The sequence below is a fragment of the Struthio camelus genome, chromosome W (genome assembly GCF_040807025.1).
Source record: "Struthio camelus isolate bStrCam1 chromosome W, bStrCam1.hap1, whole genome shotgun sequence".
Taxonomy (NCBI): Eukaryota; Metazoa; Chordata; class Aves; order Struthioniformes; family Struthionidae; genus Struthio; species Struthio camelus.
Window position 1 is genome coordinate 29,114,902 of NC_090981.1, and position 18,321 is coordinate 29,133,222.

The 18,321-nt window shown below is 35.6% G+C and overlaps 1 protein-coding gene across 1 annotated transcript in view; it reads left to right on the forward strand.

Moving 5' to 3' along the window:
* The window catches only part of LOC104140174 (F-box/LRR-repeat protein 17), a 302,865-nt gene that overhangs the window by 77,484 nt on the left and 207,060 nt on the right, over window positions 1-18,321 (forward strand). Inside the window, exon 5 of the mRNA XM_068924635.1 lies at window positions 14,360-14,467. Coding sequence (XP_068780736.1) covers window positions 14,360-14,467 — 108 coding nt within the window. The remainder of the gene's footprint in view (window positions 1-14,359; window positions 14,468-18,321) is intronic.

Genomic DNA, 18,321 nt, shown 5'->3' on the forward strand with positions numbered 1-18,321 from the left:
TTTTTTTTTCTGAAATCCTGATGTTCAGCAGATTTGGTATAATTGCTGTCTGAGGAAAGATGAAGAGTTTTGTTTTGGAAGTAGTATTTTTCCAATCCAGAATAAGCAACATCTTGATAATAAATTTTATCTTTGGATATAAAGGCAGTATTTTATAAGTTAAAGGATTATTTTTACAATTTTATTTGAGTTTTGCAACAAACAAATTAAGGTGTTTTGATTGCCCTGTTCAATATAAGGGCATTCAAAATGTACTTTATTAAACTGTGAGTTAATTAATGTGTAATCAGCGATAATTTATATTGAAAATTGAGATTTGTTTTCTAACTCAAACATTTAAACCACTCTGAAGATAGTAGTTGTCTATAGTTATTTATTATTCCAAACTTAATAAATTCCAGATATATTGTTTTGTTTAGTAATAATTAATTCAGGAGATAAAATAGATCAAAATAGGAAAGGAAGCACATCTCTTTTGGTGGCTGGCATCACTAAGGAGAACTCGAGAATAAAACTAAGCAGTTTCTCTGTGCCGTAGAAATGGAAGGAGTACATTGTGCTCCACCTAAAAGAGCTAACTGGAGCTCTGTATCTAAAAATTGTTAGGTGAGTTATAAGGAATTTTTATAGACGTATGCTATCCTCAAGATAAAACAGAAACTATTATTTATAACCAGTTGTTCAATAGTCTTAAAAATAAGGAAGAATTATTACATCCAAACACATTTTAAAAGGATACCTGATAAAAGTGTGATTCACTTTAATTATTCAACTGATGATACTGGAATTTTTTTTTTTTTTCATATATGGTATTTTAAAATAGTTGATGCTATTTGAATGTAATTGAAGAGGCCAACTGTAAATACAGATGAAACATAAAATCAAAAAATAAACATACCAAAATTTTTATTCCAGTCATCTCTCTACATTAGTCCTTACTCTTGTTTATATATATTTTTTTTCTCTCTCTCTTTTCCATGGATAATGTTTATTTTCTCCCTTATATGCAAGATACTTGTATTGACTTCTTCAAAATGTGTTTTTTCCATCATTATTTTAAATTTTATTTCCAAGTTTAAGCTCTGTATTCCTTTTTATAAAGCCTGTTAAAGTGCTGGAATGCATAAGATCTGCCTACTTTATAACTATCTCATTTTTTCCCCTGTTATTTAAACATTTAAACTGTTAATTCTTTATTTCTATTTTTGTCTGTCATCTTCATGTTTTATTTATGTTTAGTGTTGAAACTTTTGGAAATGGCCTGCATTTATACCTGACATACTGTGAAGAGTTAAGGCACTGCATAAAAGTTTAATAACTGGCCAGTGATTCTTAGTCTTTATTGAAGTATACCTGAAAAATAAAAATGATTTTATCTATGAATTAGATCAATTTTTAAAAGTACAGCAAAAATGTAAGCACATTACAATTCTTAATAGTAATAACTGATTTATTTATTTTTCCTAGAACGAAGCTTGCCTTCTAGGATGCATTTTTTAAATTATAGTATATGTTATGTAGTGTGTTAGTATAATAACCACTGAACTCCATGAGTCATGAACATGAGGAATTGAGCTTGCTTTTGTTAACTTGCACACTTCTTAAAGATTATTACTATTGTACTTGAGCTATGAAATAATTCATTGCTGGGTTCTCTGTTCATTAATGGTACATTTTTAAATAGCTGTTTGCTCAGAGTACTGTATTTCAAGAGAGTCCTGAAATCTTGATTATTAGTGAAGCCTGTATTGCCACGTGTTCTTTGTAAAAATAAGTCTGACAAGTTATTTCTGCAGGTGCAGGCTATTAAGTCCTTTGCATAGATATTTCACAAAAAACTTATCTGCATATTAAATATGCAGATCAGTAGCAATTCTTATGCCTCTTGTTTTTAACCTCCTTATTAAAAAAATCTTCCTTAGACTGAGCAGTGGAGAAAACTTAGAGTACTTTTGAATTTTTGACAGCTTACTTTTCCATTACAATCACCTTTAAGAAACTCTCAGCCTCAGTCAGGAAGGAGGGAATCTCTCTTGAGACCAGAATGTGCTGCAGAGCTACTCTACAATCAGTACAATCAGGGCGTTAATCCTTTTTTTTTTTTTCCTTTCTCCCGTTTGCTGGCTTGCCATGCTGGGAGCTAGTTGCTGTAGTTTCTCTTTTTTCTCTCCCTGCCATCCCAACAGATGGCTTTTTTGCCCTTGGTCCCTTCCTTCCAATGAGAAAGCTCAAGCAAAACAGTGAAAGCTCTAAGGCAAGGGATCAGCGGTTTTACAGTCAGAAGGAAGAAGTGCAGTTCAGGTGATGTACGTGCCGACTTTTGCCGACAGACGTGAGCTTGCCCCGACCCCGCTGTGAGCGGAAGCGAGGGAGCTCTGCGTGCTCTCCAGAAATCGTGTAGCCACAGTAGCGCAGATCTGAGCTAGAGCTACTCTGGCTCCCAATGGGGCTTTCTGGCTCCAACTCTCTGCCCTACCGGTGACTTCAGGGTCTGTAGTTAGGATCTGTCTGCATTTAGAGCCCGGAGTGCAGCAACAAGATTAACTGAACCTGGTGCTAGAAGGCAAAGCCAGAGTCGCCCTCCAGCAGGAGCCTGGAAGAGAAGAAAAGCAAGAGAGCTGTGAGGGAAGAAAGAATCATGAACGTGTATATTAGCAGTACAGGGCGAGGCGAGAGGGCTGACTGAATATAGAAGCAGAGAAGTAGTCTGTGTTTGCACATACACGATACTTCAGAAACTGCAGCAAAAGTTTACTTTTTGTTACTTGCAGTTTTTCTTTCTCTTGCACCCTTTGATTTTTTTTTTATGAAGCAACGATACTGTAATGGCAGCAGCAAATGCAATTCCCGGGATGAACTAATGTCACTGTTGGTAATCATGGAAAAAACGTGGGAATGACGGGCAGCTTACAGTACAGTGAGGTAGTGATAGGTTTCTCTTCCTTTGGTTTAATGGAAGAAGTTACTACTTTTTCTTAGCTCTTCACTAATCAAACCATCAATGAATATGTATTGTGAGTAGTCACTTCTTAGTAATTAACTCAAGCTACATTTTTTTCCAGTGAGTTAATAAATAGGCTTTTAGTAGGTTCTGAAAGATTGAGGCAATTTTAGGACAAATTTTGTTTATAACTACATTATATCAAATTAAAATGGCAAAAATCATAATGAAACTGACCGTTTTCTAAAGCACTTACTTGTCTACTCATGAATGAATGAATGGTAGTTTGTACGACTTATGTAATGGTACTGGAAGTAGTGAGATTTTTGTGGATTGCTGATATTTTGTCATGTATAAGGACTATACATAAAAAGGAAATAAAGCAGAGTAGATAACTAGAGGAGCAAATGCCAGATGAAACATAAATAGGCTAATTTTAGATTTCTGATATGGAAAATATTATAGGTTAGTATTGCTTTGCTGGAAGAGTAAACTTAGAATAAAACTGCACTGGCATGCGAGGAAACATTTGAGCTCGTATCCACAAAGGGACTTAAGTTCTGTGAATTGAAGTGTCAGAGTCTTGTGAGGGGAATCCTCAGCCTCAAGAAAAGTATACAGACTGTGTATACAGTCCCTGGAGGTAGTTAGGTGTTTCGGAACAGAATCCACCGAAACCATGAGGAGGCACCTAATAGCATGAGGAGGAAAAGGAGGATGGGATGTGTCTGAAATCCCACCTCTTGCCAAGGCTTCAAAATCACTCCTCATTCTGAGCCCAGAAGCCCCTCCTGGATGTAGGCACCTATGGTGATTCCTTAAAAGCTGAACAGGAGTAGATTTTTTATTTTAAAGACTATGCTATGAGATACATACGTATGTATGAGATACAGACATGTATGTATCTCATAATTATGCCATTTGGCCTCTTACGTAAGCAAGTGTGTTTCTGTAAAGCTGCAGACAGCCTGCCTTGGAGAATAAGCTGCAAGCTAAAATTCCTTATTTACTGGAGTGTCGTGTTTCTTGCCCTGTAGGACAATCCAACGGAGGAGGGGTTGCAAGCGCTGACACCCAGAAGAGCTTAGATGAGACACATGCAAAACCACATCTCCTACTAGTTCTCAGCTCAAATGACAGCTCTGAAACCCTCCTCTCGTATCATGGGCAAGTATACTAACTCCTGAGCTAATGGATGAGTGTAAAGAAAAAGGATAGCAGTGCTATCCTTTCCATTCTTCTCCTCCTCTCAATTTTTCCTGGGGAAAAAAAGAGAAAAGTGGCATACTGTTGCAAAGAGCTTCATACGAGCAGCATAATCTGATGGAGCTTGAGGAAGCCAGCAGGGTGCACAGGGCAGAACTCCAGGCAGATGTCAGATTCTCGCATCCAAGTGGGACAGCCACAGAGTTAGTGCCTCATAGGTTCTACGCAGCAGGTACACAGGCATTTTGAGAGTCGCAGTTCTGCACATTTATGTTGAAGACTGTTTTTGTAATGAAAAGAAACCTATCAAAGTTTATAAGCCCAGATTGTGAAAAGATGAAGATATAGCCTAAACATCACAATGGTACTTAAAAAAACAGGGATAATTTCCTTTTCAGTTAGATTATTTCTTTCAGAGATGAGAGAATAGGAACTTTTATATTTCTCCACTTCAAGTGCCTAATCTTTCATTATTACTTCAAGCTAAAATTGAGAGTTGTTGAATTTTGACCAAGGAAATGGTTAAATTTATCCGTATATGTTATTGAATGAGAAGAAATAAATAGTATATCCAGTGGCAGTTAGTTAACATGAGCCATGCCTTGCTCCTGTTCACTAATGAAATTTGGCTGCTATGAACACTTGAGCATGATGATGGATTATCCATGCCTTATTTATATCAATGTTTTGTGATTGCAATAGGGAATCATGAATTACATACATCTTTACAAATAATAATTGCTTTGTCAGAGCTTTTATGACCACTATCATTTAAACTGCTGCTCATGAAAAGTAGACAATGTATCACTACTTTTGAATAGTGAAGACCTTTTCCATTTTAAATTTGAGAGAAGTCTTTTGAACATAAAGTTAATTTTTCACCATTTTCATCCTTTGTTTTCTGGGGGAGGGAGAAGAAAAGAATCTTATCTCCCTATATTTATGAGTGTATGTGAAACATGTTTGGGCCATATTCCTACCATTAAACTAGGTTTTATATTCACACTCATCCAAACTGTATAGCCTGTTTCTAAGAAATTTCCTTATCAAATGAAAGGTTTGAAATAGATGCTAATGAGTGCCCTGGCATGTTTGGTGGAACACGCCTTGGGTATATAGCGTAAAGTGGATGTTTTGTGAGTATTGCAGCCTACTGTGGAAATGAATTTAATGAAAGTGAACGATTTAAGAGTTCAGATTAAAAATGAAACAATGAACACTGTTTTTTAGGGATACATTACTTTGAATCTTTTTTCAAGCTCATCTGTTATGGCAAGTTATATTTTGTCTTTGATGTATGTTCTTCTTTTTCCCATTTACCCAGTAAGGGCAGACCAGAATGCTAATACTTTCTGTTTTCACCTACTAGGAAGGAGAGAGGTCAGAAATTGATCAGTCAAGACTTATCTTACTATTCTGCTGTTTTGTTTCTTGTTTCCCTTGGGTGTTTCTGAGATACTTCAATTAGAGACAACTTTCAGAAGAGGGTGGCCACAGCAACACAGAAAAATAAAACAGGAGGTTTTTTTAGGCACTTTGATTGGGATTGTCTGTTGCTCATCCCCAAGCACTGAAGGACCTGCCTTCTCTGAGCCCATGAGCTCTAGTAGTAGTCTTAGCTGTTGAAAGAAATTAACAGCATATGAGCAAAAAAAAAAAAAAAGTAGGAGTAGGAAAGTATATGTAATCTTAAATGTTGGTAAGTGTATATTTTAGTTTAATAGTTCACTAGTCTTTAATTTATAGTGTAATATTGTAGTCTCTTTTTTAGTTTGAACCTGTTTAATAAGTCTTTTAAAAAGCCTTTAGCCAAAAGAGACAATTTGTGAGGCAATGCATCCCAGAAACAGGGAAAGGTTTACTTCACTTGCCCATTTAAAACAGAAATAAAAGGAGAACAGCTTAGAAAATCTTTTTTTCTAGGTCAAGCTTGCAGGGCGATTAAGTTTATCTACTTAAAATACTCCAGAGCTAACTGAAAACTGTACTCTATTTAGTGGTTTCAGAGATCCTCATGAAAAAACCTCATGATATTTTTTAATATAGCATATTAGACTTGTGTGCTAATTACCATAATTATCAATGAACCTGATCAATGAGAGAGAAGAATTGAAAGGAGAATTTAAAAAAAAAAAAAGGGCCGCTATAAAAATCAGAAAACAAAACATATGTATCCCTGGAGCTCCTTCTCAGTTAATGCCTTGCGCTTTTGTAATCAATGCAATTTTTTATGACTGGGAATGTTTTATGTGTCTTCATTAAGTTAAAAATTTGAGTAATAAATTCTGCATGTGACGAGCATCATCTTTCCTTATATGGCAAAGAGGGAACATCTGTCTTAATCAGTCTTCATCATTCTTTGCAAGGACTAGCCTTTATTTCTATCCTCATCCTTTGACAAGGCGTAATTAATTCAACAGCTTTTTACCTTGCATCATGGCAAGCTGATGGTGTGCTTACAGTTTAGTGCAGAGGTAGCAGTGTAGGTTTTAAGCAATGGGAGCTGGAGAAACCTGTGTAAAATTGTCCCTGGCATCAGGCAGTTTCTCTCAAGTTATTGTACTGTGTGTGTGTGTATTTTTTTGTTTGGTTACATTTAGGGACATTCCTGTGGACAGTACAAGGATGGCTGCCTTTTTTATACTAGATGAAGATGTTTCTGTTTCTGAGGTATCTCATGGTTTTAAGGTGGATGTGTGTGTGGGGGGGGGGGGGTGTGTGTGGGCAGGGGATGTCCGTCCTCTTTTGATAATAAACTGGTGAGCTGAGTTAGTCTGAGGTAAATGCCTTTGTTCTGTGTGATTTGCCTACGTCTCACAATGTCAATGCATTTTAATAAAAAGAAGGGGAAACAGGGTGATGCCTGAGTGAATTCAGATGCAGGTTAGCCTATCTGCGTATTATGGTTAGTTCTAGCAAGCATGGAGTTTTGACAAGATTTTAGGGGAAAATAGACCAAGGAGAATGCACCTTTCTTGACGACATGGTATAAAACATATCTTTGGAGGACCTGGCTACATGCTTCATGCAGGGCAGATTTCTGAGTGGGTTGTATGTGGGCCTTCTAAGTCTCTAGTTTGGAATTATGCACAAGTAAAGCAGGTAAGTGTTAGGACTGAATGACCTATTCAGCTTGTTGTAAACCTATGCCTTTCCAAGCTTATCAAGCATAAAGTTGAAATCAAGGAAATCCTCCTTCCCATGCTGTCCAAGATAAGTATGGTTAATCTGCTGTGTATTCAAGACGGTCATAGATTTATGGGGTAGAGAACTGCGAATAAAGGAGTTTTATTTCACCATTAGTACTGACTTGTGCAGTGTACGCTTACCTACTGCATTTGTGGGAGACTGGCTTTCTGCTTAGAAGGCAGCATATTTTACCCTGTCAGGAGTTTATCCTAGTAATGCCATTGTTCTGAAGAAGGAGATTTTTTAAATGCTTTTCAAATTTTATTTGTGGTTTTTGCCTGAAAAATTGTACATTACTTACATTGCAGTGCACCTGTATGAATGAGAGGACATGATGCTCATTCCATTCCAAGTCATATTTATACTCCTATCATTTTATTCATTTCCAGTCATTTCTGTTTCAGCTTCTCTAAGTTTTTATGAGTTGTTAGACATTTTAGTTGGAATGTAAGTAGCTTGCGTTGTTGTACCTCAAACTTTCTTGTTGAATTATCATCTTTACTTGAGAATTGCTCCTTTTTGCTACTTGAATTATTTAATAGAATGTAAAATAAACTAATACTTATAGAATCTAATTCAGAAGAGCCAAAATATTGAATTCCTGTAAAACAATGCAGAACTGGAATTCATGTATAATAGGCTGCGATACATAAAAAGAAAATGATTAAACTATATCTCACTTATCATAGATCTTTTTAATAGGAACAAAATCTGCACCATTAGTTCCAGACCAATGTATTTCCCATTCACAATGCTTTAGTGCATAACTTACCAATCTCTCCTCATCATCCTACATTACTTTTTCAAAGCAAGACTAACATCAAGCAAGACAGGATGAATGAAAGTCAATGAAGGTCGACAAGACAATCCAATTATTAAAGATTCCTTAAAGAACACTACTGTGATCTATAAAAGAATTAGCTGTGAATTTCTGTATCATTATTGACAGGAGTCATTTTAGCAGAACGGTAGTATATTTTCTATGGCAGTCTATTTTAGATTATACTAATCTAATCTATTTGTATAGTATGTCTGAATGTCCATTGGTCATACTCTGTTTAAAATATGTTTGATTCCAAAAGGCATATTTATGATTCACGTTTCATATGCTTCTCCTGTTTCTTGAGTGGTAAAAAGGAAAAAGTACACAGTTACAGGTTGAATTACAAACAGAGTTAAGATTGCATAGTTGTTGCATACATGCTATTCCTAATTTTCCATGCATTTTTGCATCACGCATTTTCCCCTCATTCGTTCTGCAGAACAGGTCACCTCTTAGGAGGATAAAACATCTCTATACAATGAAGGAGATTACCATTTCTGGGACCTATTTATACCAGAAATAGTGAGCTGGCCTGCATGTGTAACAGTTTAAATATAAAATTTCAAGAATGTCTATAAGCCTTTTTAATAGCATTGTTAGACAATTTTTAATTTCATCATTTAGGAAGAAAGTGGAATGTTGTTTTGTAGTAGTACCGTAATAGTAGATGTGACAACGTATATAGGCAAGTAAGGTCAGTATATACATGAGCTAGGCATTGTAGATGGTAAAATAGAAGAGTGTCTAATTAAGCAATAGTAGTAGTTCTAAATCTTAAATTAATTTTAGCTTCATATTCAGCTCTGCTTCTATTTCAGATCTGTTTGAAACTTGTCGTCTTCTTTTCTCCATATACAAATAAGTCTAATGAAATATATTACTTCTACCTACAAACGTTGTTTTGTTATCTTTTTGGAAGCATACGTGAATCACGATGGATAGGATTCAGCTACCAACTATTCTGTCTGGTCAGCATACTTAGGGACAATGCTATGTGTTGTTTGTAAACAAAGTCCAAATTACTACACGTTCTTACTCCCCTGAAACAAGATGAGAACAAAAAGCCAAAATACAAATCATAATTTTTTTTGTCCTCTCATCAGATATTTAGTTAATAGTGTTTTCATCTAGTTTTTCAATACTTCATATCCCACATTGTTTTTATGAGAAGGAATCATTCCTCTTGTGAAACTGCAGGTGCGTGGATATACATGTAAAAATTTATATATATATATATATAAACACACACACACACAAAATATATATACACACAGACACACACACACACACACATATACATATATATAAAATTTCCTCCTCCCCTAACACAATCAGAGGAGAATGCGGACATGTGTTAAGAGGAGCTCACTACATAAAGTATCAAGTGACCTCCATTACAGACTGGCTGGCTGGGCACCACAGTATTGAAATATCAATTGCTATAAATGACATTGGAGCTGAAAATGAAATTATATATGCCTGTATACTGGTAGAGTAAAGAATGCAGGCTGTGAGATTACAGTGCTGATCGTGAAATTTTTTATAATGTTTCTCTATAAAACATCAAAATAACTCCTTCAGTTAGTGGAATTTTGCTGGCTGACAGCAAAGGACGGGATCTGTTATTGAACTGAGCTTAAGGGCATCAACAGTTTCAATACCGTGCTTTTTAATTTATTTATTTATAAGCCAAGACTTAAGAACATTTGTCTGCAATAGCAAAATGCTTTTCTAAAATGATTATTTCTACCACAGTAAATGTAAGGCGTATTCAGGTAATATCAAACTACTTTTGAAAGGTTGTTTTTTTTTTTGAATAATTTTTGGAATCTGGAAAATCATGAGATTTGCATGGTATAGAGAGGGAATGAAGAACCTTTTCCTGACCAGATAGATGCTGAACATCTAACAAGCACTGAAAAGTTTCACTGCCAGTTTGCAAACTATTTAATGCTGATAGTCATAAAGTACTGTTGTTAACTGTTACTACAATTATTTTTTCACGTATTTTGTTTAGCATGCAGATAATTCCATAGTAAGAACAAACAAAATGCTCTGAGAGTTAGTAATTTTATTATTTATATTCCAAGCATCAATTTTTTAATGCTTTTACTGACCCAAAATATGTCACCTGTATGGAAGAAATTATTTGTATTTTAAACTTTTAAGTTCTGTAGTAAATGTTTGATTTTAGGCATTTATACTATTAATTGTTCATTAATACATTTCCTTACTAGCTAGTGCAAAGCTATCTGAAACAAAGAAAAGACTCATACTCGAACTCTCTGTAAAGAGAGTAGGGAAAGACTGTAACAGGGTCCTCCTCCTATCTCATGAGCTGAACAGGGGGTTTCTTTTATATTCTATAGAGAAGCTCATGTGATTGAAAGGAAAGGACTGAATTTCTGTTTTTCTATGCTTAAATTTAAAATTTACCTGAGTTTTCAGAAGCCATTTTTATTATCCCCTGGTGCCATGAATAGGGCAAATCTGTCACTCTTTCATTTCTGATAGTATTTGTCAAGGCCTTTCAGTAGTCAAAACCTTCCCAAATAGCTGGTGTGGCTATCCTCAGCTGAAAGGAGTGTGCAGAGATGAAGATCCAAGAACCTATCAGAACAAAATCAAAGAGGAAATTTCGTACTAAAATACACTGATCTGTACAAAAAGACACAATCACTACCCATTTTTTTGGTTGAACCTGTTTACCTGAACCTGTTTCCTCTCCTTTGGGCCCATTTTCAGTTTCATTGATTTCTAAATACACAGCCCCAAAGGCATACTTCTTACTAGTAGTTGGCAGGCATGCAACTAAAACAGCTTTACTCACTGAGAAATTGTTGCTTTAAAGAAAACTGCTTTTGACGTGTAACCACATCCAGTAACCTCAACCCAAAACCACTTGAACATGGTGTTGTACCTATAATCCTCTGTGCATCCTTCACCTCTGAGCCATCTTTTCAAAAATTTGTTTTGTGAGTGTTTCGCCCACGTGCAGTACAGGGCCATGCTCGTCAGGGATGGGGCTGGGATCAAGGTGATGCCCAGCGCAGCAGCAGTACTCTTCCTATGTATGTATTCACCTGAGGCTCCCTCGTGGACTAGATATCTCAAAACTTGTTTTGCTTCTGAGTTCTGCTAAATCAACAAGACATCCCTGCAAACCCGGAACGTCCTCGGGCTTTCAGGATTTACAGTTCCAGGTGCAGTGAGACATTACTTGTGCGTTTCGGCTGGAAAGTACACGTTTTGTCCTAAAGTCAAAACAGAGTTTTGCATTAGCGTCATTTGCACTGAGTATGTATGCTGCTCAGAAGAAAAGCTTGTTAAAAGGAAGATGTGGAGGTGCTTTCAGGGTACTCATGTCAATTTTATAATCTTAAATTTTATAACTGTTGGCTTATTTAGTAATAAAAGTTAACAGCTCAAGAATTAGAATTTTAGAAATTCAGCTATGCCTAAATATGATGCTCAAGGAGTTCAGAACCTGATACAGGCAGATTTTTGAAGAGCTTGAAAAGCTATTAATTATCTGTGTGGCTGTCTCTCCTCCCTCTGTCCTCCTCTTGTCCCTGGAGAGTCTTTATTATTCTGTGAGGGACTTTTGAAGAAAGGTCAGGGTCTAGACTGATGACTACCTGTCATGCACATGTAAGCACTTGGGTTGGTAACTGAGCTTCAGAGGGGACGCCATTCACTTTCAGTGACTTGGAAAAGAAAGCGTGTTGTGGGATCAACTCTTGTCTCTGCTACGCTCTTCAGTAAAACTGTCTAATGTCCTTTGTGTTTTTTTTTAACAAATCTGACAGTAAAGTGATGGCAATTGTAGTATAACTTCTTATGTAAGGGCATAAGCAATTAGATTTAACAGGAAATAGGTATCAGCATGCAATATGGAAAAGAGGAAAATAGTCTTTATTGAAATTAGAGATGAGATCTGTGGTTGAGGTGCTAGGACTTGGTGTTTACCTGTAGGAAAGAAAGCCATTGTGGTTGCAGGTGCCTTTCAAAGGGAACAGTGAGGAGGTTCAAAGGTGAGATCCTGGGAGTATGTGAAAGGTGTACTCTAAATTATTGGTTACAGTGTGAGAGCCCTGTAACCCTGCAGTAGAATTAAATGTTTGGACTTGGAGAAAGGTGGTAGAAGGGATAGAACCTAGCTACATGTGCATATAGTTTCAATGTATTATTTGTAGCTAAACTGCATTTTCCTTTCCTTCTAGGATGTTCATATTAAAAAAAGTACAGAAAGGTCTTTGTGTTCATTCAATATTACAACAGGACAGAGGGGGAGCTGCGTCCTCCTTAAGCCAAATTCACCAAAGGCGCTTTAAATTGCTGCGGTGAGGTGTTTATTAGACAACAAACTAATACTCAGCTTTTTAGTAGAAGAAACTCCGAGTGAACAAACACATTAAAGTCGTTTCACTTCAGGCATCCTCTTATTTCATCAACTTTTAGCATTTTCCTTGGTCGCTACAAACTTTGCACAGGAAAAGTTGATTTCTGTCATCCTTGAAGCTGGATGTTCCCTTCTGCTTTGCTGCCATCCTTCTGCTTGCTGTGTCTCACATTTCCCTGCCTTCTCGACCCTGCATTCTGGAACGCGTCTTTTGGGAAACTGCTTTCCATTTTTCTCCATCCTTTAGGGGACTCTGTAGTAGTGCAGCCTGGATCAAATGAAGTACGGACCTTCTCCTCTGCTGTTCAGACAGTCTTTTAAACTAAATTAACGGTAGACAGATGTGAAGAAATGAGAAGAGATAGACGTAGCTATGTATATTTTCTTATATAAGTGTGGTATATGTATACGTATGCTCACAGTGATGTTTTGTTTTATCTTAATGAGAAAAAAGTTTCTCTCTATTCTAAAGTGTGCAATGTCTTCCTATAGCTTTCCTTTTAAAAGTCCAAGACATACTCAGTAGGATGGCTACTAGGTTAACATAAGGAGCTTACTGTAAATGTAAAAAAATGATTTATTTGGTAACCAAAAAAAAAAAAGATATTTACTCATCTGAAGCATCTAACAAAAAATATATGCATAGACACTCAGCACATACTGTTTCATCAGAAGAATATTGATGCTAGTGGCTTCATATTTTTTAAAAAGTGAATTTATGGGTTTTGTGCTATACTCTTACTGTATGATGCAAGTTTTTAAAAATCTGCATAAGTGAAATAATGAAGCTGGAATAAAATATTTGTTCTTAGTAATAGAAAATAAAGCAACAAATATTTCTTTTGTTAATACCTTCATCTAGTTGGATACTCAACTGAATAACTGAATAGCAACTAAAAATAATGCAAATTTGGTTTTCTTGATTTAATACAAGTCTTAATATAACTTTCTGGGAAAACAGGAAATATTTCCTGCAATATAACTTCAGGAAAGCACAGAAGTGTTTGTAGTGGAAACGCATGCTTAAAGGAAAAAAGTTCACAAAATGTTATCCTTTTGTATATTTAGTCTACTTACAAAACATTTATGAAATAATTTGTGTTTCATAGCTACTAAATTTTGTTAGACAAACAGTTATAAAACAAAAGGAATTATAGAAATAGATCTATCACAATAATAAAGGTGACATCCTTATTCACCTGCTAACTGACACAGAATGGTATCTTACCATGAAATTCTAGTCTTATGTGGGAAATGGCCAAGATATTACGTTTAAGTTAAAAACTATTAATAGATTGCAATATGTCTTCGTTTTTTAGTTTAAAAAAATACGTAAAAAATGGAATATAAACTGAAGATGTGACTTAGTTCAGATTCAGTGCAGTCAGTGATGGGTATAGTATGCGTCTGCAGGATGCAATATCTTAAATTTGGTGATATTTTGATGGTTTTATATAGTTATGTGAATGATAAACAGAATGGACTTTTACTTTAATCTGCAGATAAACAGAATGGTAATATTTGAATTTCAGTGGCCATCATTCTGGCTTTTTCTTCTGTTTTCCCTTCTCCAAAGAGAAGGTCCTGCACTCTTCCAGAGATGATCCTTTTTCTTTCTTTTCATACATATCTATAGATACATATGCATACCTCATGTTTTTCTCTCAAAATAAGTGGTAGTGATAATAATAAAACTATTAATGAATAGTCTGCCAGTGTTACTGAGAAACTGCTTGGATTGTATTGGGTATGTACTCATATCACCTATTCAACTGCTATCTGTGTATTTTTTTGGTAGGTGACAGATCAGTCAGTGAAAGCATTTGCTGAACATTGTCCTGAGCTGCAGTATGTTGGTTTTATGGGCTGCTCTGTTACATCTAAAGGAGTCATTCACCTCACCAATGTAAGTACTATAGCTACTTTTAGCTTGTTGTTAGTGTTTGTGACAATTGCCAAAATATAGATATCACCAAGGCTAAATTTATACATTTAACGAATAACCCTGTCATGGGTAGAGCCATTACAAGACAAATGAAATTTGCATCATTTCAACAGAATGCATTCAGATTTTTCTGCTTTAACTTTATATCATAAACATGTTCAATGGTTGGGATTTTTTTCTTAGAAATAATAATACTGTACATGTCAATCATCTTTAAAATGCCTAATTACACGAGATTGAGTTGCAAATGTTCTATAATTTGCTGTTCCCAATTAATTGGAAATGCAAACTATGAGTGCAAGAGACTTGGACGCCTTACTGCAGTAGGATATCCCATATGTACTTACATTTTGTATATATACGTCTCTGTATTCTAGGTGTATCTATGGACACATTTTATTTCCTTTTCCTTTTCTTTACCTAAGAGGAGTGATTTGTGGGAGAGCTCCCTTTTGTGACTACAGAAATTGATTTTATTGAATGCTTTAATGACCTGGATAAGGTACGCAAACAACATATTAATTTAAAATTCAGAGCTGAAACAAAATTGAGAGATCATGCAAACATCAGGGAGGTCAGAGGAAATGCATCTGTAATAGATAAATTAGTATTTTTAGCTAGGAAGATTAAAAAAAAAACTGTAGGGAAGTGGAACCTATCATAATGGGTAAAGATGGCTATGAAAATGGGTATTGAATGTGAAGGAGTGCTAGTGTAAACAAGAAGTGGTCAAAGAGACCTTGAAATAAGTGGAGACCATATTGAATGAAAATGTTAATATGACTGAAGAAAATTCAAATGTAGTTTCTGGTGCAGGTGTGCAGCACTCTTGTCACGATAATGGATCCAGCATACCTCTAATATACACTGATCAGTTTAAAGCAGCTCAGTAGCTGAAAATATAGATGAAATTAAAAATTCCAGAAAATGTACAAAAAGAAATAAGCTAAAGAAATCAATTTGCATGGTAAAGTTATAGTAACTCAAAGGATGTAGTTTGGGAAGGACTCAAAGGATATGGAAATGACATGAAGGTATTTAAAAGGCACATGTATCTATGGGAGGGAGAAGTAATACAATAATTTTCATGTTCTAAATAATTCAGGATGGGTTGTACTTATATGCACAACATAAATATAGGAGAGAAATAAGTCTGACAGCAATTATGTAACCTGAAGTTGCTTGGGAAATTCTAGCACAGATCATTGTTCATACTTTGGTACTGGATTACCAAAGCATACTTTGGTTACTGGATTATTCTGACCTAGAGTTACTGAGTGTTTAATAGGTGATCATTATGTCTAATCCTTCTATGAAGTGACTTTGTAATATCATGTAATTGATTGAAGTTACAAAAAATCAAGAGCTTTATTTTCTTATTAATATTTAGTTCTGGTTTTGATGTGGTTTAGTAATAAATGGCTAGAAATCATGAATTATATAGGACTGGCATAGATGTAGATTGCCCTTCAGAACATATGTGGGAGGCTATTTTGTCCCAAAACTGGAAAAAGTCATGTGGGATAGGTAAGTGTTGCATGTGCTTTTTCCTGGGACATGAGACTTAGGAATTCCTGTTTCCTTCTCTCAGGCTATGGCAATATAAAAGAGAGTGATATAATAGCACTGAACATCACTTTTTTTTTTAAATTTGTTCTCAAATATGTTTAGGGAATTTACGATTGAATCCTGAACAAGTGAACTCTTTTCTTGTAGCATTTACTATGAAGGTGCTAATTATTTCATACACTTTTATTATCAAGTACTTTTTTCTTTAGTTATCCCACTTCTCATGGTGCTTTCTTACGCTGTCCCAAAGTTTTCTTTTTCTGATGTATGTTGGGATTTTTTAGGTTGGTCAAATAATGGCCAGGTGTATTGGCGAAGCACTTGAAACAGTATTTTCCTTAAGTGGAATATTGTTGGTGAAAAGTGTGGCATTGCCTACTGAAAATTTTATTTTGAACTGAAAGCAGCAATTCTGAAATTTCTGATGTTTCTGAGTAAATATATTTTACAGGTTAAAGAGAGTTTTTCCTGGCTTGCTCCTGCAGGTGTAATATAAATTAGAATTTTTTACAGGGTTGAAGCATGTTCAAGGAAGACTCTGAATATTTCTTAATATTTTTTTTTAATTATACTTTTCATGGAGAATACATCATGCTTTCTCTGATCTGACTTCTAAAAGGTTTGCTAAATATTATGATGATGATATATTTCTTTATTTTTATTGCCTCTTTCAACAGAGGCCTTTATTAAGTACATGTGCAATATAGGGAAGTATACTGATGTCATATGTTGAGGGATAAAGGCCAGGTAAGAGATTTTCCCAGTCGTACAGCAGGAGAGCAGCCAAGTCAGTGCTGGAATTCTGGTTGTTTTATTCTAAGGCTGTTGGCAAGTGATTCCTGGTTAATCTTGCTGCAGTGACTTTAGTGGTTGTTGTACTGCTCCTCTGCCAGGTGTTACTCCCCTTGTAGTAGAGCAGACAATTCCACTAAAACTCTGAAGTGCACTGAAGTGTCTGGCCCAGAGTCACATTCCATTTCTACAGTTGTTCTTTAGAGTTCCTAACTTCCAACAGAGGACAACAGCAAGTATCTGGAGGGTAGTAACTTTCTTAAATTAGCTGCATCAGTCTTTCCCAGAATTCGTCTGTTAATAACACTGTTTCTTTAATGACATCAGGTTTTTTTAAACATCATTCATTTTTTTTCTAATGGTTTATTCTATGGTCAGTTCTTAACTGGTACTTCATGAATGCATAATATTAATCTCAGTTCTGTATTCTTAACATATCTGGAATCTGTTCTCACCTCTGCATGGCCTGTCAGGGTGTCCTGTGTCCTGTCCCAACTTAGTTCCCTTCTGTCCCTCTGCTTCCTCCGTGTAAGCTAGAGATGACAACACTGGCCTGCTCCGTTGTAAAAATGCTTTGAGGCTAACAGATGTATAAAAATTGAATCTTTTGTTATTACTGTATTTTCCCTCCAATAATTTTTAGCTCTTTAAAAATACCAGCACTTGAAAATTCTGACTTGTAGTGCTGTTTGAATTAAATATCTTTTTAAATAGGTAATTATGAGGTACTTATGGGTTATAACAGTGAAAATGTTGTATGTAGGAGAAAAGAAGAAACACCCCAGTGTTTACTGTCATTGTTTTTGCTTCTAAACATTGTGATATCACGCACACGCGCACACACACGCGCGCACATGCACACGCACACACTCACTCACTCGAGCAAAAATGTTATCTCTAGTTTCTTTTTTCCTTTGAAGCTGTTATAAACTGTAAGAAATGCACCCAGAGTAAATAGTAGTTACTGGGTAAGCTGAGAAGTGCTGCATATATATATATATATAGAAATATGTATGTATGAATATATATACACACACACATATATATACACATACACACACACACACACACACACGTACGTATATACAGAGAAGGAGAAAGTCTGTAAGCTCAAAGATCATAAAACCATTGTGGTTTATGTTGTTCAGGTAATTGCACTGAAGATGGGATGCGCAGACAGGTGATTTTTCCTCATGATTTTTGATCCTGTATCTTTGCCTTGCCCCAAAAGTAGGCTGTATTTTCTTTCCCTCTTGTGGTAAATGCCTTTCAGTAGTTTAATTGTTGCATTTCTAATAGAATTTTAAGAGCCAACATCAGTGAATCTCAACATCTAGACGTGATTTTGTTTCCAAGCTACTGCTTTGGCTTCTTCCTTTGAGTTCTGATATATGTGCTGGAGTAATGCTTTGTAGCCATAGCCTTCTATCTGTACTTCTATATATTTTTTACAG